We start from the raw sequence: 23,480 nt of genomic DNA on the forward strand, positions 1-23,480 counted from the left end.
GGAGGCCGAGGCAGGTGGGTCATGAGGTCAGGAGTTCAAGACCAGCCTGGCCAAGATGATGAAACCCCATCTCTACTAAAAATACAAAAAATAAGCTGGACGCGGTGACTGGTGCTTGTAATCCCAGCTACTCGGGAGGCTGAGGCAGAATTGCTTGAACTTGGAGGGTGGAGGTTGCGAGATTGTGCCACTGCACTCCAGCCTGGGTGACGGAGTGAGACTCTGTCTCAAAAAAAAAAAAAAAACTCTTGATAAAAGGAATAGATAGCATAGGTTAATATCTTAAACTACATTCTATACCAATATTCCCTTTAAAGACAAGCCAGATGAGGAAGCCAATTAATGCTTCCTTATTTGACATCTTTTTGGAAGTACTAGATAATGCAATTAGGCAAGAGAACAAAATAAAGTGTAAATATTAGAGAAGGCAAAATTATAGCCTATGGATACCTGGGAAAGCTGAGAAAATGTTTTAGAAAGTTATGAGCAATCACTAAAGTGGCTATCTTCAAAGTTAACATTGAGCTACTGATAGCTCAAGGAATTACTACGTCAATTAGAACAGGAAAAAAATTGCAATAACAAGAGGTAAAATCTGGGAATAAGTTAAGACTTATGTAAATTAAAACAGTGCTATGTAGTGGTCACAAGACAGAATTTTTAGCACTGAAGGCCAGCTTGCCATTTTTTTCTATATTACTCTGATTTCATCCACCTTTTAAATACCAGTACTTTCTGCATTTTTTACATTATTACTTTTTTATTTGTGTTACCACCTCCGTCATTGCTTTTAAAATAAACTTATTTTAGAACAGTTTTGGATTTACAGCAAAATTGAAGATAGTAGAGAGAGTTTCTGTATATCGCACACCTAGTTTTCCCTGTTAACATCTTAAGTTAGTGTGGTATATTTGTTGAAATTAATGACTCTTATTTTCTTAGCTTTTACCTCATGTCCTCTTTCTGTTCCAGAATCCCATTAGGATACTATACTGTATATAGTTTTTAAATCTCCTTTTACATTGACTGTGACAATTTCTTGGGTTTTTTTTTTTTTTTTTTTTTTTTTTTTTTCCCTGATTATGTGACCATTTTGAGGAGTTCTGGTCAGGTATTTTGTAAAATCTCCCCCATTAAGATTCATTTGTTTTCCTTATTTGTCTGCGTTTGCTTTGGGGAGGAAGACCACAGAGGTGTTTTCATCACGTATAAAGAGCACATACTATCAATATTCTATTTGCTAAGTATAACTTAGGTTTTACATCAGTAATAACATTAATACTGATGTGAACCTTAATCATCTGCTGGGGTAGTGTTGGTCAAGTTTCTCCTCTATTAAACTCACCCCACACCCCCTTCCTGTCTTTCCATACTGTACTGTTTAAGAGAAAGTTACTGTACAGTCCACACTTAAGGAGTGGGAAGTTAATGTACGCCCTCTACAAAAATTATTTAAAATTATTCAACATGGGAGGTGTATTTATTCAGACATTTACATCAGTATGGACTCATGCTCAAATTGTTCCACTTTTGGCTGTTAGAAACTCATTTATTTGATGACTGTGTCCCTTTGACATACCCCTATATCCCCCATTATTGTGGGCGTTTTGTTTTTCTTAAGCATTATCTTACTTTCTGGCACTACAGCATGCTTCAGGTACATCTTGTGTAGTTCCTGCTTCAGTCCTATAATCAACCATTTCTCCAAGGTTCCTTTAATTGTCGAATGATAGGGGTCGGGCACGATGGCTCACGCCTGTAATCCCAGCACTTTGGGAGACCGAGGAGGGTGGATCACTTCAGGTCAGGAGTTTGAGATGAGCCTGGCGAACATGGTGAAACCCCATCTCTACTAAAAATACAAAAAAAAAAAAAAAATTAGCTGGGCGTTGTGGCACATGCCTGTAATCCCAGCTATCAGGAGGCTGAGGCAGAAGAATCTCTTGAACCCAGGAAGCGGAGGTTACAATGAGCCGAGATCGCGCCACTGCACTCCAGCCTGGGTGACTGAGACTTTGTCTCAAAGTAAATAAATTTAAAAAAATAAAACGAAGATCTTGGCTCTAGGTATGCTTCTTACTATTGGTGTGTCATTGCTTTTAGAGCCTTCAGCAGACAGCAGGTAAATAATACATATTTGTACTAACCTATGTATATGTACATCTATGAATATTTACGTAACCGTCTGTATATTAAGCTTACAATATTACTTTTCATCTTTGACCAGAGTTTACAGTCGGCTGCTTTTGAATTGATTGTTTTGGCAGTGACAGGATGAATTTGCTTTCAAAGGAGGGCCAGTTTATGTATCTGCACATCTGAGATTAATCAAGGTTCAGCAGTTCAGGTCAACTTAAATTTCTGTTTAGCAAATTTCTCAGTACCCCACTATTCCTTCCTCTTCCCTCCCCAGTCTAACTCAGAAGAGCATCATGAGAAATTACTTCTCTCAGCAGGTGTTTGCTTTTTATTTTGGGTGTTAGTGCGTTGGCTGTGAACTACAGAATTTAAACTCTATTTGACATCTCTTCTATTTCCTATTATTGTGTAGTATAGATGTAGTATAGTATAGACTTGAGCTTTGCCATGAGACCTGGTTTCAAATTTCAGTTCAGCTGCTGCTTGGTTATACAAATTGGGAAGTAAATTTTACATTAAGGCTCCCTTTCCCCGTTTAGGAGCCCATAGGAATCTAGTAATTCTCAGAAGGCTGCTGTTCATACAGTAATAAATTTAGAGCTGTGTTTAGTCTTGGTTGAAGCTACTGTAGATTTATTTACTTTTGGAGGGATGAACCTTAGTAATTGTCATAGGTATTTGAAATTTTGACTGATGCCTTTGTTTTTTTTTTTCAGATAGAAGTACATATTTCTGGATAGTTCATTCTGTAAATAGTTGGATATCTTTTGTAATCGGTATTCTGCCTTCACAGAATTTTTATCACATACTGACTTGTTGACTAAACTGAAAAACCATTTAGAAGCTGCTGCTTTTGAAATGATTTGCTTTATTTTTTTTTATTTTATTTTTGAGATGGAATCTTACTCTGTCGCCCAGGCTGGAGTGTAGTGAGCCATCTCAGCTCACTGCTACCTCTGCCTCCTGGGTTCAAACAGTTCTCCTGCTTCAGCCTCTTGAGTAGCTGAGATTATAGGCACCCGCCACCATGCCTAGTTAATTTTTGTACTTATAGTAGAGACAAGATTTCACCATGTTGGCTAGGCTGGTCTTGAACTCCTGACTTCAGGTGATGACCTGCCTCGGCCTCCCAAAGTGCTGGGATTACAGGCATGAGCCACTGTGCCTGGTCTAAATTGGTTTGTTTTAAATTTGCATTGGGTTTTTTTGTATTTCCTATAGTGCAAGTCTGAGTAGGTAATATATAAAAACTTTAAGTTGATTATAAGTCATGTAAAAATTGGTTTTATTGCTTTTGTCTTGAATTCTTGGTTATGCCACTTGGGAAATGTTTTTTTTTTTTTTTTTATAGATGTAGAGCTTTCTGTAGTTGAAATTGCTTTATGGATGAGCAAACCTTTTTGGACTTTTCCTTCTGACTGAAATATTCTTTGAATGTTATGATAAGCAGGTACAAAAGATGAATTTTCAAATTAACTTTATTCAGAACTGGCATAGGTAAACATTTAAACTATATGTTAAGATGAAATTTTAGGCCAGGCACAGTGGCTCATGCCTGTAATCCCAGCACTTTGGGAGGTTGAGGCAGGCATATCACCTGAGGTCAGGAGTTTGCAACCATCCTGGCCAACATGGCGAAACTCCGTCTCTGCTAAAAGTACAAAAATTAGCTGGGCGTGGTAATTCCAGCTACTTGGGAGTCTGAGACGGGAGAATCATTTGAACCCAGGAGGCGGAGGTTTCAGTGAGCTTAGACCGTGCCACTGCACTCCTACCTGGCTGACAGAGCAAGACCCCGTCTCAAAAAAAAGAGAAATTTTAATCTGAAGTTATTTATTACCCAGTATCATTATTTTGCTCTGTTTGATAACTAAGCAATATTTAACCAGTTTCAGATATTTTCATAGTTATTGCAAGAAACTAGATACCACTACCACATATGGAGAGCCTATGAAAGATTGTACAGAGGCTGGGTCCATCCATTCACATTGTGTGTGCATTTAACATAAATTGAATCACACCGGGTCTAGATTGGGAACTAATTTTCTGCAATAAGATGGACGTTCGAACCTAAGTTGGTTTTAATTTTGGTTTTTGTATATGGAATTTTTTTATGATACCAAAAACATCGTACTTTTCAAATGGCTGTCATCCTGGCCTAAATGATGACGGTTTAGAATGATGATGGTAAGCCTTTACAGTTTAGCTGAACATGTGGCACTGTTAAACTTCTTACATGTTTTCTTATGCTTATTGTATAATAGAAAGTACTGGAAAGCGGAGAATTATCATTGATATCTTAGTATATTATTTCTTTTGTCCGTAGTACAGTTTTTGATGTTTAACCTTTTTGATTATGAAATGTATTAGACAATATAAAGAGTATGATCAGTGTCTATAAACACCACCCAAGTTATGAAATAGAATAACAATACTCCCAGGAACTTACCAGGTGCCTGCTCCTGATTATAACTCCCTCTTCCCTAGTTGTAACTGCTACCCAGACTTCTATGGTAATCATTTCTTTGTTCTTTACTAACTTTCTTATTAATATTAACCTTTAACAGCATGTTAATAATCTTTAACTTATTTATGCAACCCTAATCCCTCATTTTCTGGTTTCTGAACTTGATGTAAATAGAACCATATTGCTTTTGCCTTTTTTTTTTTTTTTTTTTTTTGAGACGATCTCATTCTGTCACTTGACTGGAGTGCAGTGGCATGATCATAGCTTACTGCAGCCCCAACCTTCTGGGCTTAAGCGATCCTGCCACCTCAGCTTCCTGAATAACTGGGACTACAGGTCTGTGCCACCATACCCAGCTAATTTTCAATTTTTTTGTAGAGACAGGGTTTCACTATGTTGTCCAGGCTGGTCTTGAACTCCTGTGTTCAAACAGTCCTCCTGCCATTTCCTCCCAAAGTGCTGGGATTACAGTGTGAGCCATCACACCCAGCCCAGCATTTTAAAATTTGTAATTAAAGAAAGATGGGGCTGAGTGTGGTAGTTCATGCCTGTAATCCCAGCACTTTGGGAGGCAGGGGACAAGTGGATCACTTGAGGTCAGGAGTTCGAGACCAGCCTGGCCAACATGGTGAAACCCCATCTCTGCTAAAAATACAAAAAGTTAGCCACCGTGGTGGTGGATGCCTGTAATCCCAGCTACTCAGGAGGCTGAAGCAGGAGAATTGCTTGTACCTGGGCGGCAGAGGTCTCAGTGAGCCAACATCACGCCACTGCACTCCAGCCTGGGCAACAGAGCAAGACTTCGTCTCAGGAAAAAAAAAAAAAAAAAAAGGAAAGAAAGATGGTACAATGAGAGAACGATTTTCAGAGTTGGAGAACCTGTGTTCTCAGCTTAACACCCACATTTTTTACCTGTGTCTCTCTTGAGCAAATGTATTTCTTGTCTGAACCTCATTAGAAAATGGGAATTATTTTGTATTATAATTAAAGGAGGTAAAGTATGTATTGGTTAACTGCTAATGTTTACTGACAGTATGGTAATAAGACTATACTCTGCGGTTTTTGTTTTTGTTTTTGAGACAGAGTCTTGCACTGTCATTCATGCTGGAGTGTAGTGGTGGGATCCACGCCTGGCTAATTTTTGTGTTTTTTAGTAGAGGTGGGGGTTTTGCCATGTTGGCCAGACTAGTCTCGAACTCCTGACCTCAGATGCTCCGCCTGCCTCGGCCTCCCAAAGTGCTGGGATTACAGGCGTGAGCCACTGCACCCGGACTATACTCTTTGAGTTTTAATGAGTCTTAACATTGAGCATATATACTTAGTAAGGAGACAGTTGTTTCATTTGTGTGTACTATATGCTTACTGGGTTGGCACGTTACATGAATTTTCTCACTTTATTCCAAATACACTGCAAGATGCTGGGACAAATTAAGTAACTTGTTCATGGTTACACCTAGTAGGTGATAGATGAAGAACTTGAACCTAGGTTTACCTGCAGAGCTGAAGTGTTTTCCGCAGACCAAATAATACCTAGCATATAGTAAAACCGTCAAATATTCGCTGTTGGTATTTTCTTTTTTTATTGATTGCTCCTTGCCTCCCATACTTTAGTTTTCAAACATATTAGATATTTGGACAGGTAAAACCTTTTCTCTAAATGTGGCTTTTTTTTTTTTTTGAGATGAAGTTTCACTCTTTTTGCCCTGGAGTAGTGGCACAATCTTGGCCCACTGCAACCTCCACCTCCTGGGTTCAAGTGATTGTCCCGCATCAGCCTCCTGAGTAGCTGGGATTACAGGTGCACACCGCCACACCTGGCTAATTTCGTACTTTTAGTAGAGACAGGGTTTCGCCATGTTAGCCTGGGTGGTCTTGAATTCCTGACCTCAGGTAATCTACCTGCCTTGGCCTCCCAAAGTGCTGGGATTACAGGCGTGAGCCACCATGCCTGGCCCTAAATGTGGCTATATGTTTGATGTGAATAAATGCAGCTCTTAAGTATAGAATTATGTGGTTGGCTTAAACTTTTTTTTAGCTTTTTAGCTCAGCTCCTTTTCCCCCCATATTAATCTTTTAAAAATAATTGTATATGATGTTTTGACATCTTTGGGGGCCTTACTGGCTGAGGAGGGACTGCCCTTCTTCCTAGGGCTAGCTTATTCCTAGAGATTGTAAACAGCTGATCAGTGAGCCTGCCTTTCATATACAAAACATCTAATCCTGAGTCTATGCACTTAACTACCTCCTTTATCTAACTCTTAAACACCAAGCCAATATTCTGCCATGATCACCCAGGGTCAGGTACCAAACAACTATAGACCACCCCTACAATCCAAAGCCCACTGACATTATTCAAACTAGCCATCTCGTTTCCTCTGCCTTGCCTTTCCATGGAAAACACAATAAAGGCTCTGGGTCCTAATTTTCCCCAGTTCCCTCTGCCTCCTGACCAAACCTAGTGCTTTCCTATATGTCTCCTTCTCTTGGGAAGTAAGTAATTGTTCTTTCAGTGGCGTTGGCCTCTCCGTGTTGTCACTCAGTTACATCAATAAAAATCTCATGAGTACAATTCAGATGTTCCCACATAGGCAAATTCTGTTTTCCTCTTTTGTCATCTTGTCTGCTATTTTGCTACTCCTCTAGCTAATTATTTCAGTTCTTAATTTGTACTAGATTACTTAGTTACCATGGCAGGATCTTCTGTGTTCATATTAATCACACAGGCCTAAGTATTTTTCCTCTGAACTGCCTTTAAAATCCAGGCTTTATAAAACAGCTTTAATATCTTGCATGCATCTTGGCTTATTCAAATTTTGCCTTAGTATGTCTATCCGGTGTGCAGAAAGTTTTGAATTTAAGAGCATTTCTGCCCCCGTCCAGTCTATATGCATTTCTGTGAGTGGTTACTCACAGCAATACTTAGTAGGATACTTACTATACTTAGTAGGATAATATTTTTTTGGCCAGGCAGGGTGCCTCGTGCATGTAATCTCAGCACTATGAGAAACCAAGGAAAGAGGATTGCTTGAGGCCAGGAGTTCAAAACCAGCCTGGGCAACACAGCAAACTCTGTCTCTACAAGAAGTAACGTTAGCTAGGTGTGGTGGCATATACCTGTAGTCCTGCTGCTCAGGAGTTCGAGTTCAGGAGTAGGAGGCTGCAGTGAGCTGTGATCACACTACTGCATCCAGCCTGGGCAGCAGATAGCCTGTGTTTAAAAAAAAAAAAAAGAAAAATTCTTGTTTCCAGTTGTAAATCTAGGTTTACTATATTCAAAGAATGCCCTACCTTTGTGAGCTGATATGTTCTATGTGTTGATGTTCAAACAATGGCATTATTTTGAGGTTGATTTAGGTTTCTGTTAACTTCAGTTTTATTTTTAGATGTTAAGGTAGCCAGCTATTAGATCTTCGTGCTAGTATCTTACATTTGATAGGCAAATTCAGTACTTCATTTGTGCCTCCTCGTGTTCCTTAGTAAGGTTGATACAGCTTAATGTATTTTTGCTGTTACCATTTTAGTATCAACTATATGCTGCATTCTTTGCAATATTCTCATAGTGATATATGAAACTTACATTTTGATTTGCTGCAACAGAGTAGTAACCTCAGTTTATTCTCCCAAGTATGATGGACCTTAACATTGATTATTTGCATTTTTATTGTGTTATCTACAAGAAACTAAATGTCTTTAAATTTGTCAGTGACTAGTATGGGAGAAATGAGCCTATGTTTATTTGATACATGAATTAATTTATGTTATGTATGACATGCTCCATCTCTGATTGTCATACCCAGCCTGGTTGACTGTTAGGTTTTTATTTTTTCCTAAACTCTTCATTCTTGTGTAATATTAAACATTATGTCTTTCAAGCTATTTTATTGCTACCATGTTCATTACATACACTGCCTTTGGTCAAATGTACCTCTTCTAGTAGTGACAGTTGATAGTTTTTGTTTTGTCTGTATTCTTTCTATCCTCTGTCAGTTAGTGGTTTGAAACCTTTTTATATTTTCAGTAACTTACATCTAAGTTCCTAACTTCCTTTGAAGTTGCTGTTTACCTGTCTTGTCATTTATCAAGGTTCATGGTATGATGGCAAGAACGTAAGCTTCAAAGTCAAGATGGCTTCAAATCCTAACCTTACATTTCATTAGCTTTAACCTAAAAGAAGTTAATTTCTCAGAGCCTTTGTTTCCATATTTTGTAAAACGAATTAAACTTGTTAGGGTTAGACATACCTGAGTAAGGAACCTTGCATATTATCTGGCATACTGATACTTAACTTTTAGTATATACTTCTCCCACAAGGTATGCCATCTATCAGACACCTTAGGAGTGGTGTCTTCTACCTTCAAGGAAAAGGTAACTGGATGAAATAGTGATCTTGTGTTGATTTCATTTTTTCTTTTTTAAGGGCTTAAAAAGAAAGTTGAAGGAATTTCTCTTGGTTATTGTCCTGAAAGGGCTCTGGCCCTTTTTTTTTTTTTTTTCTTGTTTTTCTTTTTGAGACAGAGTCTCACTATGTTTCCCAGGCTGGAGTGCACTGGCACGATCTCCACTCACTGCAGCCTCCACCTCCTGGGTTCAAGTGATTCTCCTACCTCAGCCTTCTGAATAGCTGGGATTATAAGCATGCTCCACCATGCCTGGCTAATTTTTGTATTTTTTAGTAGATACTGGGTTTCACCATGTTGGCCAGGCTGGTGTTGAACTCCTGAGCTCAAGTGATCCGCCCCTGCCTCGGCCTCCCAAAGTGCTGGGATTACAGTGTGAGCCACCATGCCTGGCCTGATCTTTTAAACAGTGTTTAAAAGGAGAGGATTTTTTTTTTTTAACCTTCCATTTTATAACTCTTAATTCTCTGATACACCTGTCTTTTAATACTCTTTCCTTTTGTCAGATTGCATGGGTTAGTTCTGGATCAGCCACTTGACTTGACTACATCCATTTTGTGTCTTACAGCCCTGTTCATTTTTATATTTTATCTTTGTTCTTTGAGGTGGTAGATAAATGTATTTGCCTAGTAAGTTACTAACTAGTGATTTCGTATAGATGTGTTCATTAGACTCTTTTTTTTTTTTCGTTGTGCATAATTCTCTCATTTTCAACTTTTGTTTTTCATGCTTTACTGTTTTCTGGTTGGACTGATTATGTAAGTTATCTTTAGGATTATGAAGAAATTAATGGAACAGATTAGTCATAATAGTTTAAAGTCCTGGCTTTTCATTAGTGTCATTCTTACTTGATGACTTGCAAGAATGACTCTTAGGCACATAAGAATTATATTTTCAAAAGTCTAGTGTATACGTCAATAAGGAGTAAAGAAAACATCTATTTCATTGAAGGAAATCAGGAAGAAAGTTAGTTTTCATCTTAGTCAATAGATTGAAGATAGCACAATTCAGAAAGAATAGTTTTGATCTAATCTTATTAATCACTTTAAACATGAGTAGCTGCAAATATTGTTTACCATGATAACCCACAAATAACTTGAGTTATATTAACGTTTATGAAGCAGTAGACAAAATTAAGCTTCATTAACTGATTTTAAACTTTTTTTAGGTAAATGAATTGGTGGATGCCAGAGATGTCGGCCTTGGTGCTTGGTTTGAAGCACACATACATAGTGTTACTAGAGCTTCTGATGGACAGTCACGTGGCAAAACTCCACTGAAGAATGGCAGTTCTTGTAAAAGGACTAATGGAAATATAAAGCATAAATCCAAAGAGAACACAAATAAATTGGACAGTGTACCCTCTACGTCTAATTCAGACTCTGTTGCTGCTGATGAAGACGTTATTTACCATATCCAGTATGATGAGTAAGTGCTCAAGCTATTGAGGACTTTATTCATATTTTCATTTGTAGAAACAAAGCCTTCTCTTTCAAGATTCTTTTAAATAGTCTTTCTGAAGAAATTCTTTAGAGATTATGTTCAATTTGTTACTTTTTGGTTTTGGTCGTTGTACTCTAATAAATAAGGGCCCTTTAGCTCTCTATTGTCTCTGATTCTTAAGTGGTTTATTTTTCAGTATCATAATATTGGCTTAATTTAGGGTGTATGGGTTTCTGTTTGTCTTTTTCTCTATTAGGTGGGCTTTTTTTGAGACGGAGTCTCTTTCTCTGTTGCCCAAGCTGGAGTGCTGAATGGCACGATCTTGCCTCCTACAACCTCAGCCTCCTGGGTTCAAGTGACTCTCCTGCCTCAGCCTCCCGAGTAGCTGGGATTACAGGTGCCTATCACCACGCCTGGTTAATTTTTCTATTTTTAGTAGAGGCGGGGTTTCGCTGTGTTGGCCAGACTGGTCTCAAACTCCTGACCTTAAGTGATCCACCCCCCTTGACCTCCCAAACTGTTGGGATTACAGGGATGAGCCACTGTGTCCGGCCTCTGTTACATATTTTGATATGTATTTTAACAGTATTTTGGAAACTATTTTATAACATGTAGTGTAATAGCATTAGAGTGACATCTGTATGTATATGTTGTGGGGAGTGGGGACAGGGTCTCACTTTGTTGCACATGCTGGAGTACAGCAATGTGATCATGACTCACTGCAGTCTCCACCTCCTGGGCTCAAGCGATCTTCCCACCTTAGCCTCCCAAGTAACTGAGAATACAGGCATGTATATTACCATGCTTGGCTAATTTTTTTTTTATTTTGGTTTTAAGACAGTGTCTCACTCTGTCACTCAGGCTGGAGTACAGTGGTGCAATCTCTGCTTACTGCAACCTCCGCCTCCCCAGGTTCAAGCTAGTCTCTTGCCTCGCCTCCCGAGTAGCTAGCATTACAGGCGTGCACCACCACGCCTGGCTAATTTTTGTGTTTTTAGTAGACATGGGGTTTCACTATGTTGGCCAGGCTGGTCTCGAACTCCTGATCTCAGGTGATCTTCCCACCTCAGTCTTCCAGAGTGCTGGGATTACACGCGTAAGCCACCACACCTGGCCGGCTAATTTTTTTGTAGAAATGTGGTCTCACTATAGTGCCCAGGCTGGTGTTGAACTCCTGGGCTCAAGTGATCTCCCGCCTCAGCCTTCCAAAGTGCTGGGATTAAAGGCGTGAGCCACTGTGCCCAGTGCAAAATATTTTTTAAACAGCTTTTTATTGAGATAGTTCATGTACAGTTTACCTGTTTAAAGAGTATAATTCATTGTTTTTGACATATTACCACAAACTAATTTTAGAGCATCCCCCCAAAAAGAAATCTCGTATTGATTATCAGTCACTCCCCAATCCTACTTCCCCAAGAAAATTGGATGGATTGATTGATTTAGAGATGGAATCTTGCTCTGTTAGCCCAGGCTGGAGTGCAGTGGTGCGATCTTGGTTCACTGCAACCTCCGCCTTTTGGGTTGAAGTGATTCTTCTACCTCAGCCTCCTGAGTAGCTGGGGACTACAGGTGCCTGCTACCATGCCTGGCTAATTCTTGTTTTTTTGTTTTTTTGTTTTTTTTGAGATGGAGTCTCGCTCTGTTGCCCAGGCTGGAGTGCAGTGGCGCAATCTCGGCTCACTGCAAGCTCCACTTCCTGGGTTAATGCCATTCTCCTGCCTCAGCCTCCCGAGTAGCTAGGACTACAGGCACTCGCCACCATGCCTGGGTAATTTTTTTTTGGTATTTTTAGTAGAGACGGGGTTTCACCATGTTAGCCAGGATGGTCTCAATCTCCTGACCTTGTGATCTGCCCACCTCAGCCTCTCAAAGTGCTGGGATTACAGGGGTGAGGCACCGCACCCAGCAAATTCTTGTATTTTTTAGTAGAGACTGAGTTTGACTATGTTGGCCAGGCTGGTCTCGAACTCTTAACCTCAAGTGATCCACCCACCTTGGCCTCCCAAAATGCTGGGATTACAGGCCTGAGCCACCACGACTGGCCCAAAATCGGCTTTAAACTGTTAGGTTGGAAGTGGTATTAAGAACTTATCTTGAGGGTTTAGATTCTGATAGTAAACTATTGTCTTTACCCATTTAAAAAATTATAGTATGAAAGTTACTGTTGGGACAGATTTAGTATGTATTAAACACACTAAATGACCTGAAGTCACTAATCAAGTAATACATTAATATGTATGGAAGATATTATGCTACCAAATTCTTATCAAGTACAAGTTCAAAATCCTAGAATGGTGGTTATTTTTCATATCACAAAACAGTATAAAAAGACTTCAGTATTCAGATTTCCAGGATATCTGAAAACAAATCAAAAGTAGATCCCTTTAATCTTTACTTTTCTGGTACTTATTGTTGTTGTGGCTAAGCTGCCAACACTGCTTATTTGACATGGTAGATGGTAATAGTACCAACAGTTATCTGAGTATTTAGATCCGGGATTGGCCAGAACTGAACAGAGGCTGGCGTAGAAAAGGGTTGAAGTTGGTGTGTAATAGTAAGTGGTCTCTGGGTTTATAAATGCTGCGTCAAAAGAGGTAAATAAGTAGAATGTTTTAAGTTCTTGAGTTTTGTTGTGGAAATGGGAGAAATAATTAGGAAAAGTACTACCTTGAATCTGATTTTGGCCAATAAGAGTTATTGTTTGGCAAATAATATTATGCAGAATGGCACAACATAGACATAGAATAAGGAATTTTAAATAGTGAACAAAAGCTTATTAAATTTTACAGTTTTAGGGGCTCGTAAAGTTGCTTTTGAAGTAAGACTATCCAATGAATAGGCCCTACACTTCAGTTTGGTGTATGTTAGAACACAAAACACAGTACTTTAGCATTTGTTTGGCTGCTTTTTTTGTCCGTTAGAATGAATGTTAAGTAAAGGGAAATCTAAATCCAACATGTGTGAAAAGACTAAAATTACCTGCCTTAATAATTTTACATGATGGAATTAAATGTTTCAATGCTGGCAACTTGAAAATATGATAGCTGAACTGTCTTTGAAAAATGAAAAATAACAGAAGCTTAGTAACAGGTAAATGTCACCTCTTTAAAAAGAGGAAAGGACTATATAAGATATGAGATGTATAAAATAAATAAGCTCCTGGATAAAAGAATCGTTATGAGCCGATATGGATGTGATACAAAGCTTGTTAAAGTTTCATTCTTCGTGATAATGAGAAAAATGAATTATAAAATATAATGAAGTACATGTTGATTTCAGTAAGTCATCAAACAAGTTCTTCCTTGAATGGAGGATGCATTGAAGAAAGCTGGTGAAGTGTATAGCCTAACAGTAGTAATAAACAGATTTTTTATTTTATTATTTTTTAGGCAGAGTGTCGCTCTGTTGCCCAGGCTGGAGTGCAGTGGCACGATCTCGGCTCACTGCAACCTCTGCCTCGCGGGTTCAAGTGATTCTCCTGCTTCAGCCTCACGAGTACCTGGGATTACAGGTGCCCGCCACCACACCTGGCTAATTTTTGTATCTTTAGTAGATACGGGGTTTCACCTTGTTGGTCAGGCTGGTCTTGAACTCCGGACCTCAGGTGATCCACCTACCTCAGCCTCCCAAAGTGCTGGGATTACAAGCATGAGCCACTGCACCTGGCCAGATTTTTTATTGAGTAGTAAGCTCCAAGTGAGTTGATAGAATGTGGTTGTCATATAGTTATGCTGTAAACCTGTTTTACTTACTTTGGTTTATTTATTTATTTTTGAGACAGAGTCTTGCACTGTGATCCAGGCTGGAGTGCAGTGGTACGATCTCAGCTCACTGCAACCTCTACTTCGTGGTTTCAAGCAATTCTCATGCCTCAGCCTCCCAAGAAGCTAGGATTATAGGCATGCATCACCACACCTGGTTAATGTTTGTATTTTTAGTTGAGACTGTGTTTCACCATGTTGGCCAAGGTGGTCTTGAACTCCGGAACTCAAGTGATCCACCCACCTTGGCCTCCCAAAGTGCTGGGATTACAGGTGTGAGCCACCACACCCAGCTAGTTTCATTAGAAGTAAGATACCTAGTACAAACCAGATGATGCTGCTGTTGTACTGGACTGGCTATTCCCTACTAGGAATATTGTCCTCCAACTCCCATGTCTTAAAAACAATACCATCAGGACCTGGTGCATATTCAGAGTAGGACTCAAAATGTAAAACTACAGTGAAGAGTAGCCAAGAAAACTAAATACTTAGCTTAAAAGACCTGGATTATGGTATTTCTCTCAAAGAACTACTTTTTCATTTTTCTCCTAGAGTGATAAGCATTATTTGGCAAACCTGTACACATTTGTATCTCCAAACCTCTGAGTGTAGCAGTGTAGTTTGAACAAGCCATCATTTAGCAAAAGCAGGGAAATGTACATGAGATAAAAGAAACCTGCCTCCAGAATTCTTTTGGGCTATACAATGTTTGTCAGTTAAAATGGAGCTGTTTAAAAGCTATTTTTATAGTAATCTACATATCTAATAGATTACTAGACCAGATTATCAGTCTTTGAAATGAAGCTTCATTAAAACAATTATAAATCATTAAGTGGTTAATACAAAAAAGGGAGAAAAATCAAATTTTCTCGTATTTCATTTTAGTAAGTGTGTACTGTTCAGTTTTATAGCTTCCTCAATGTTGCATATTCCCATCAATTATCTTCTCTGTAGTTAAGATATTAAAGGTTAAGATTAACATTTTTAAAGGCCCTAAACATCCGAATTCACAAAACTGACAGCAGTCTTGCAAGTAGAGACCCTGAAGCTATTGATGAAGAGTCAGGATGTTGACTGAAGGAAGTAGTGATCTTGAAGGACAGTCATTCCATTAGTGTTTTAAATATTATCTGTGGCATAGCTTATGATATTTTAGAGAATGTTGTCTTATGTGCCAGACTCTGAGCATAACTTCTTACACAGATGCTACGTAATCTTTAGCATGACTATAATGTAGCTACATTAACTCTTGTATGGGGAAACCAAGGATTAATTACATTATTAGCCAAGGGTCACATCTATTAAATTGTGTGATTCCAGAGCCCAAGAGTTAACCAATATGCAATATTGTGATTCAGCACAGACATGGTACATATAATTGGTAGTAGCCTAGTTGTGTGTTGCCTTCAGAGGTCAACATTTTATATAAATATTTAATTGCAAGTATGACCTGAAGACTTGCTGTAGACTTTGCCTGGGATTTAAAGCAAAACACACACACGCAACTTCTATTGAGTTAAACCATAGGTATGTCAACAACTTGGGCTATCCTGTCAAATTTTATCTGTACTCATCATTTGACTGCTTTATCAGCAGACAAATGCTAAAATCTTGATCCTGCTTTTGTGTATAAGAAGCATCTGCTTTCAGTGGATTTTGTTTAGATTCATTTTAATTACTTAGACTAGTGGTCCTCAACCCTGGCTACACATTGTGTAGGAAGTTTTCAAAATAATCAATGCGTGAGACCTCTCCCCACAGAATTTGCAGATAGTCCTTCTGAGGGAGCCCCCTTCCCTCTCCCTGGCATTGATGTCTTCAAAAGTTCTAATGATTCTAATCATTCCCTGTGATTCTATTTCATTCCCTGTGATTCCCTGTGATAATAATCCCCTATGATTGTAATGTCTAGCCATGGTTGAGAACCACTGCCTTAGTCCATTTGTTCTCAAAATATGGTCGTTGGCCAGGAGCATCAGCATCACGTGTTAGAAATGCAAATTCTTGGCCTGTGTGGTGGCTCATACCTGTAACCCTAGCACTTTGGGAGGCCAAGGCAGGTGGATCACTTGAGCCCAGGAGTTCGAGACTAGCCTAGGCAACATGGCAAAACCCAGTCTCTACAAAACAAACTCAGCCAGCTATGGTGGTGTGCACCTGTAGTCCCAGCTACTCAGGAAGCTGAAGTGGGAGGATGGCTTGAACCCAGGAGGTGGAGGTTGCGGTGAGTGAAGATTGTGCCATTGCACTCCAGCTTGGGTGACATGGTAAGAACCTGTCTCTACCAAAAAGAAAAAAAAAAGAAGTGCAAATTCTTGGGCTCACTCCAAACATGATGAATCAGTCTTGGGGGTGGCTGAGCAATATGAGTTCTAGTAAGTCCTTTGAGTGACTCTGATGCACACTTCAGTTTGCGAACAAATCATTGATAGATTCCTTTTGACCCAGCCTTATCCATTACTATCAGGCAGCTGCTGCCAAATAGCAGTGTGGGGGAAAGTAGTTGATATATGACAGTTTAAATATATTTTAGAGACCAAAGATGATATGCAATACCTGAAGAATCTGAGCATTCATTCTTATTTTAGTATGTCTAGGTGGTTTGTAGCTTTTTTTTTTTTTCATTTTGTTTCCTTATAGACAAATTATTGGAACTAAGTCTTTTCTAAAATTATATTTCGTTCAAGCTAAGTCATCTGTAGGTGACTTTAAATGAGGGACCATTTCTCCACTATGCAGTCTTTACCCATATTAATTTTTCATAGAAATTAATGTCTGTAATGTATTTATGGGGAAATTTGTCTGTTAAATTCTTGAGTCGGGGAAATACTATGTAATAGTTGACTTTTCTGAGATCTAAAGTTTTTCTTGCTCTGTTGCCCAGGCTAGAGTGCAGTGGCACAATCTTGGCTCGCTGCAGCCTCTGCCTCCTGGGTTCAAGCAATTCTCGTGCCTCAGCCTCTCGAGTAGCTGAGATTACAGGTGCCTGGCACCACGTCTGGCTAATTTTGGTATTTTTAATAGAGACAAGGTTTCACCATGTTGTCCAGGCTGGTCTCAAACTGCTGACCTCAAGTGATCCACCCGCCTCAGCCTCCCAAAGTGCTGGTATTACAGGTGTGAGCCACCACCTCCAGTCAGTCCTTCTAAGACAAGCTTCCTGAATGGGAGATGGGATTGAACGAGATGTCAGATTCTTCCCTGATTGTAAAATGCTTTTCCTTGAAATGTTACCAGTGGATGAAGCAGCTCAGTCTCTGTTCATTACAGAATAATCATAATCAACCCATAAATTTTCAATCAGTTCAAAAGTTTTCTAAACATTGGCATAATTTTTTTTTTTCTTTTTTCTTTTTCTTTTTTTGGAGACAGGGTCTTGCTCCATCACCCAGGTTGAAATGTGGTGGCACAAACATGGCTCACTGCAGCCTTGACTTCCTGGGCTGAAGTGAATCTCCTGCCTCAGCCTCTCAGGTAGCTGGGACCACAGGTGCACACCACTGTGACCAGTTCATTTTTGATTTTTTTTTTTTTGGTAGAGATAGGGTCTCACTTTGTTGCCCAGGCTGGTGTCGAACTGTAGGCTCAAGCAATCCTTTCACCTTGGCCTCCCAAAGTGCTGGAAGTACAGGCCTGAGCCACTGTGCCTGGCATGGCATGAAGTTCATAATGATATGGTCTAGGCTTTAATTTTTAGGCCATAGTTACCACACTACCACCTGTTCTCTTCATCCTCTTAAAACCAAGGATTTAGCATGTACTGTTAGTCAGTCTTACAGGTCAGTTAAAAAGGTAAGTGTAAGGAAGCTGTGCTTGTTAGTGACTTGCTTTTCCTTTATTGCTTTATTTAACTTAGTGGTCTAATTTAGAGATCTTGGGTTATAACTTCTAGCTGATTTCTGTAAGAATCAAAGTAAGCTAGAAAACACCTAGTAGTTTGAACAAGGAAGTGTGTATGTAAAGAAGGAAAATTCTTATGAAAGTTAATATGTCTGTATCTCATCTTAAGAATGAACAGTTACCTTCGGCTAGGCAAGTTGCAGTCTTTAACTATGGGCAAATGATTGTCAAGAGTCTTTTCATAGTGAAGCCCAAATTAAAGTAGCTTAATCTAGTAATTCTCTTATTAAAATAACAGGTGTGCCAAGCAGTATACAAATACTTCACCTGGATTATCTCATGTAATCCTCATAGAAACTCAATGAAGTAGATATTTTCTTATGTGAAAAGTGGGAATAACTGAGGTTTAAAGAAGTAACTTGCTCAGTATTAGAGAGCTAGTGAGTAGTAGGCAGATTCCAGAAAGCACATGCATGCAACTCCTCTGCCATACTACCTCTCATTTTAAGAGAAGCATGCTTTTAAAAAACTATTGTAGAGTACCATCTATCTATCTATAGCGTATCAGTTTGTTTACATAACTTAAAAATGTGTGTCTCTCAGTCAGAATGCTTTCACAGAACAGATACTATAGACCAGAGAGATTCTTTACTTGTCCATAAACACCTGTATGTACTTCTTTGTGGGGGAGAACACATACTCTTTAGTATTAAAAGGGTTGCTTAAACCAAATAGGTTCAACTGCTACTTTTAGTACAGTGTCAAGGCTTTACCATGGGATTGAAATCAAATGAAATGTTACAGCATCAGTTAGAATTTTGTGGGTAACTTAGGCTAGGCTATAATTAAAAACTCATCTGGCAAATGTCTTAAAATATGTTGTCATTGCTCCCAGCATTCTTTAAGATTTCTGGAGCTATTCTCAGTCTGTGGTACATGATTTTGAGTAGCCTTAATTATGGCTACTGCAAATAGAAGTCAGTGAGCCAATTCTGAATAAAATCAAGTAGTATTTTTAGATGAAAGTAGTTTTTCCAAAAAGTAACAAAACTGATGTTCTTGAGTATATTGATGTAGTGATATCTTCTCCTAAAAGAGTTCCAAAAATGTTTTTAACAGTGTCAAATGTAGTTATTTCTAGGTTTTGATGGGAGAGAGAGTAGGTTTTTCTTGAATTAAGTGTCATGTCGATCTTGAGTACAGGGACCTAGAAGGAGTTGTTGAATTTTAGAACCCTGGTAAAGTATCCTATCTGCTCTATTGCTTCTTGGTTGTTATTGGTGTCTTTACTAAAGACTTAAGAGTATTTCCTCTGTCTATGACTTGTAGGGTCCTGAGTGGATAGTAATCAAAAGGAGGGAGGAAGAAGTTAGATATGTATGTGATCTTCTCATTGCTCATGTGTTACAGGATCACTTAGTACTTAGAAAAAGGACTTTATAGATACCAGTTGATTTCACCTCTTCAAACTTATATATTGTCCCTTTACATTTATGTTTCTCAAAGGTGGTCTAAAACATTGCATTTTCACCCATGTAAGGTGTTTAAGAAACAGATTCCTGAGGGGACCCTCTCTCCCTGCCTCATTGTGTGGGCCTAGGAATCTGCTGCTTGCTTTTTTTTTGACAGAGTCTTGCTCTTGTCGTCTAGGCTGGAGCGTTGTAGTGGCATAATCTCAGCTCACTGCAGCCTCCCCCTCCAGGGTTCAAGTGATTCTCCTGCCTTAGCTTCCCGAGTAGCTGGGTTTGTAGGCGTGTACCACCATGCCTGGCTAATTTTTGTATTTTTAGTAGAGACAGCATTTCACCATGTTGGCCAGGCTGGTCTCGAACTCCTAACCTCAGGTGATTCACCTGCCTCGGCCTCCCAAAGTGCTGGGATTACAGGCGTGAGCCACCACGTCCAGCCTAGGAATCTGCTTTTCAAAGAGGTACCACCCTGGCCATTAAGTATACAGAGCAGTGGCTCTGTCACAGGCTTTATAGTTTAGGCACCGGATTTAGAATTTGGGTTGAGGCACAATGGCTCATGCCTGAAATCCTAGCACTTTGGGAGACTGAGGTGGGAGGATCACTTGAGCCCAGGAGTTTGAGGCCAGCTTGGGCAACATAGCAAAACCGCATCTTCTATTTAAAAAAAAAAAAAAAAAATTGGTTTGAATTCCAGATCTTCAGTTTATTGTTAAGTTTTTTGTTTTCTCTTAAATTTTTTCAGCTTTTAATTTCCTCATCTGTAAATAACTATTTGACCTGTGTTATTTATGTATTGATTGATTGATTGATGGAGCCTTGCACTGTCTCCCAGGCTGGAGTGCAGTGGTATCATCTTGACCCACTGCATCCTCCACCTCCCAGGTTCAATTGACTCTTCTGCTTCCGTCTCCTGAGTAACTGGGATTACAGGGGCGTTCCACCACATTTGGCTAATTTTGTATTTTTAGTAGAGACGGGGTTTCACCATGTTGACCAGGCTGGTCTCAAACTCCTGACCTCAAGTGATCCACCTACCTTGGCCTCCCAAAATCCTGGAATTACAGAGGTGAGCCACCACACCTAGCCTCTTTCTTTATTTTGAGACAGGGTCTTACTCTGTCACACAGGTTGGAGTGCAGTGGCACAATCACAGCTCACCACAGCCTTGACCTCCTGGGTTCAAGTGATCCTCCTACCTCAGCCTCCTAAGTAGCTGGGATCACAGGTGCATGCTTCCATACCTGGCTAATTTAACAACTTTTTCTTTCTGTAGGGACAGGGTCTCCCTGTGTTGCCTACACTGGTCTCGAACTCCTGGGCTCAAGCAATCCTTCCCCCTTGGCCTTCCAAAGTGTTGGGCTGACAGGCATTACCCACTGGTCCTAGCTCTTTCTTCTAATAATATTGAAAATAATCTGGTGATAATGGAATAAAGCTTTTTGCTTTTCATTTACTAATTAATAAAGACGGGTTTATTTTGGTAAATAACTGCCCCCTGCCCTTTTTTTCCCTTTTTCTGATATAGAGTCTCATTCCCATCACCCATGCAGGAATGCAGTGGCATGATCTTGGCTCACTGCAGCCTTGACTACCCTGGTTCATGTGATCCTCCTGCCTTAGCCTCCTGAGTAACTGGGACTACAGGCACATGTCACCTCGCCTGGATAATATATATTTTTTTGAGACAGAGTCTTGCTCTGTCACCCAGGCTGGAGTACAGTGGCTCAGTCTTGCCTCACTGCAACCTCCACATCCCATGTTTAAGTGATTCTCATACCTCAGCCTCCCAGGTAGCTGGGATTACAGGCATGTGCCACCACGCTTGGCTAATTTTTGTATTTTTAGTAGAGACAGGGTTTTACTGTGTTGGCCAGGCTGGTCTCGAACTCATGGCCTAAAGTGATCCACCTGCCGCAACCTCCCAAAGTGGTGGGATTACAGGCATGAGCCACCTTGCCTGGCCTAATTTTTTTTTAATTTTTAGTAGAAACAGGGTTTTGCCATGTTGCCCAGGCTGGTTTCAAACTCCTAAGCTGAAGCGATTCGTCTGCCTCTGCCCCAGTCTACATATTCTTAAATAATACCTAGAGCTGGGTGCGGTGGCTTATTCCTGTAATCCCAGCACTTTGGGAGGCTGAGGCGAGTGGATCACTTGAGGACAGGCGTTTGAGACCAGCCTGGCCAACGTGGTGAAACCCCGTCTCTACTAAAAATACAAAAATGTGCTTGGCATGGTGGTGCACGCCTGTAGTCCCAGCTACTCGAGAGGCTGAGGCAGGAGAACCACTTGAACCTGAGAAGCGGAGATTGCACTGAGCCGAGATCGCGCCACTGCACTGCAGCCTGGGCGACAGAGTGAAACTCTGTCTCAATAAATAAACAAATAAACAAACAAAGAAATAATAATACTTAGAAGTTTTATTTTGGGCATACTTTTTTTTTTTTTTTTTTTTTTTTGAGTCTTGCTCTGTCACCCAGGCTGGAGTGCAGTGATGCAGTCTCGGCTCACTGCACGCTCCGCCTCCCAGGTTCACACCATTCTCCTGCCTCAGCCTCCCGAGTAGCTGGGACCATAGGTACCCGCTACCACACCCACCCAGCTATTTTTTTTTTTTTTTTTTGCATTTTTGGTAGAGACGGGGTTTCACTGTGTTAGCCAGAATGGTCTCGATCTCCTGACCTCATGATCTGCCTGCCTCAGCCTCCCAAAGTGCTGGGATTACAGGCATGAGCCACCGCGCCTAGCCAGCATACTTATTTTTTAACCTAATTATGTTGTTTCTACTGTTAACAAAATATATGCTGGGCGGTCATAGTTTATTATATATTTGATTAAGAGCTTTTTATACAAAAGCATATTTTTCTATTTAGTAAGTTGGACATGTTTCCAGACATTTGTAGGCCTGGTCTCTCCCAGACACACTATATTTTGAACATGGTACTTGCTCCTCAATGAAAAATTGCTGTTTTACAGTACGATAGAAGTATGCATACCTAGCTTTGAGAGTACAAAGGTAGAGGAGATATTTTAGTTCCTGAAGGAGAACAGCAGTATACAAGGATAAAGAGGCAGAAAATACGGGGCTACCTGGGAGTAGATTAATATGGCTGGAGTGTAGAAAAGCATATAGTGAGTAAGAAGAAATGAAACTAAAGGCAAATAAAGATTTCCAGTTAAACATGGCAGGTTAAGATGCATGTTTCTTTCCACTCCTTTCTAAACCATTCTAGAAGACAGTAAGATAATAAATCCGTAAACCCCCAAGGACAAAAAAAAAAAAAAAAAGGCACAGAAATCAAAACACGAGAGAAAGCAACATTTTGGAAGGCACAACGGTAATGAATTAATATTATGTAGTTTAGCAGGGCAGAGAAAACTGAAACCTATGGACAAGAAGCCAGCAAACAAAGCAAGCAAGCAAACTGGTGTTGGAGAACCTTGGGGAAGACTCAGGCCTTGAATTCACTAGGCACTTTGGAGGAAGGCATGTGGAATAGAACTAAAAGCAAGAGGACTGGATAATTTGTATTAAAGAGCATTTTAACCACTTTTAACCCTTCCTAGTGTTAAGAAAGAAGACATGCTCTCCAGGAAATAGGATTCAATATAGGAGGTAATGGAAGGAGATGCTAGCATGATAGCTATGGACTAGGCATAAAGCCTATAAAGCAAGGTGTCCAGATTGGAATTTGACAGAGGCACTAGAATAAATGTTTCAAAGTTGCAAAAAGGTGGAGTACCTAAGATGTCTGAACAGTTTTAAAACTGTGTAGGAATGTAGATAAATTAATGATAGGTACATAGTAACAACCAAAAAGAGCAACCAAATTCTCAAAGGAAAACACAGCTGTGGAAGGAAGGAAATGTAATTAAAGCATAGTTCATTACTTATCTGTGAATACTATTTAGTTAACATGTAAAAAATATTGATTTTACAGACTACCTAGTATCTGTAATATA

At 39.7% G+C, this 23,480-nt stretch overlaps 1 protein-coding gene across 8 annotated transcripts in view; it reads left to right on the forward strand.

Annotated features, from left to right (window-relative positions):
• UHRF2 (ubiquitin like with PHD and ring finger domains 2) overlaps positions 1 to 23,480 on the forward strand; it is a 99,138-nt gene that overhangs the window by 10,661 nt on the left and 64,997 nt on the right. For all 8 annotated transcript variants that reach the window (XR_004177863.1, XR_004177864.1, XM_021927506.2 and 5 more), the window contains one exon: positions 10,172 to 10,431. Coding sequence is in view for 6 of the 8 variants with exons in the window: in XM_021927506.2 (XP_021783198.1) it covers positions 10,172 to 10,431 (260 nt within the window). In the remaining 2 variants the exon portion in view is untranslated. The remainder of the gene's footprint in view (positions 1 to 10,171; positions 10,432 to 23,480) is intronic.

The sequence above is a fragment of the Papio anubis genome, chromosome 13 (assembly GCF_008728515.1).
Source record: "Papio anubis isolate 15944 chromosome 13, Panubis1.0, whole genome shotgun sequence".
NCBI lineage: Eukaryota > Metazoa > Chordata > Mammalia > Primates > Cercopithecidae > Papio > Papio anubis.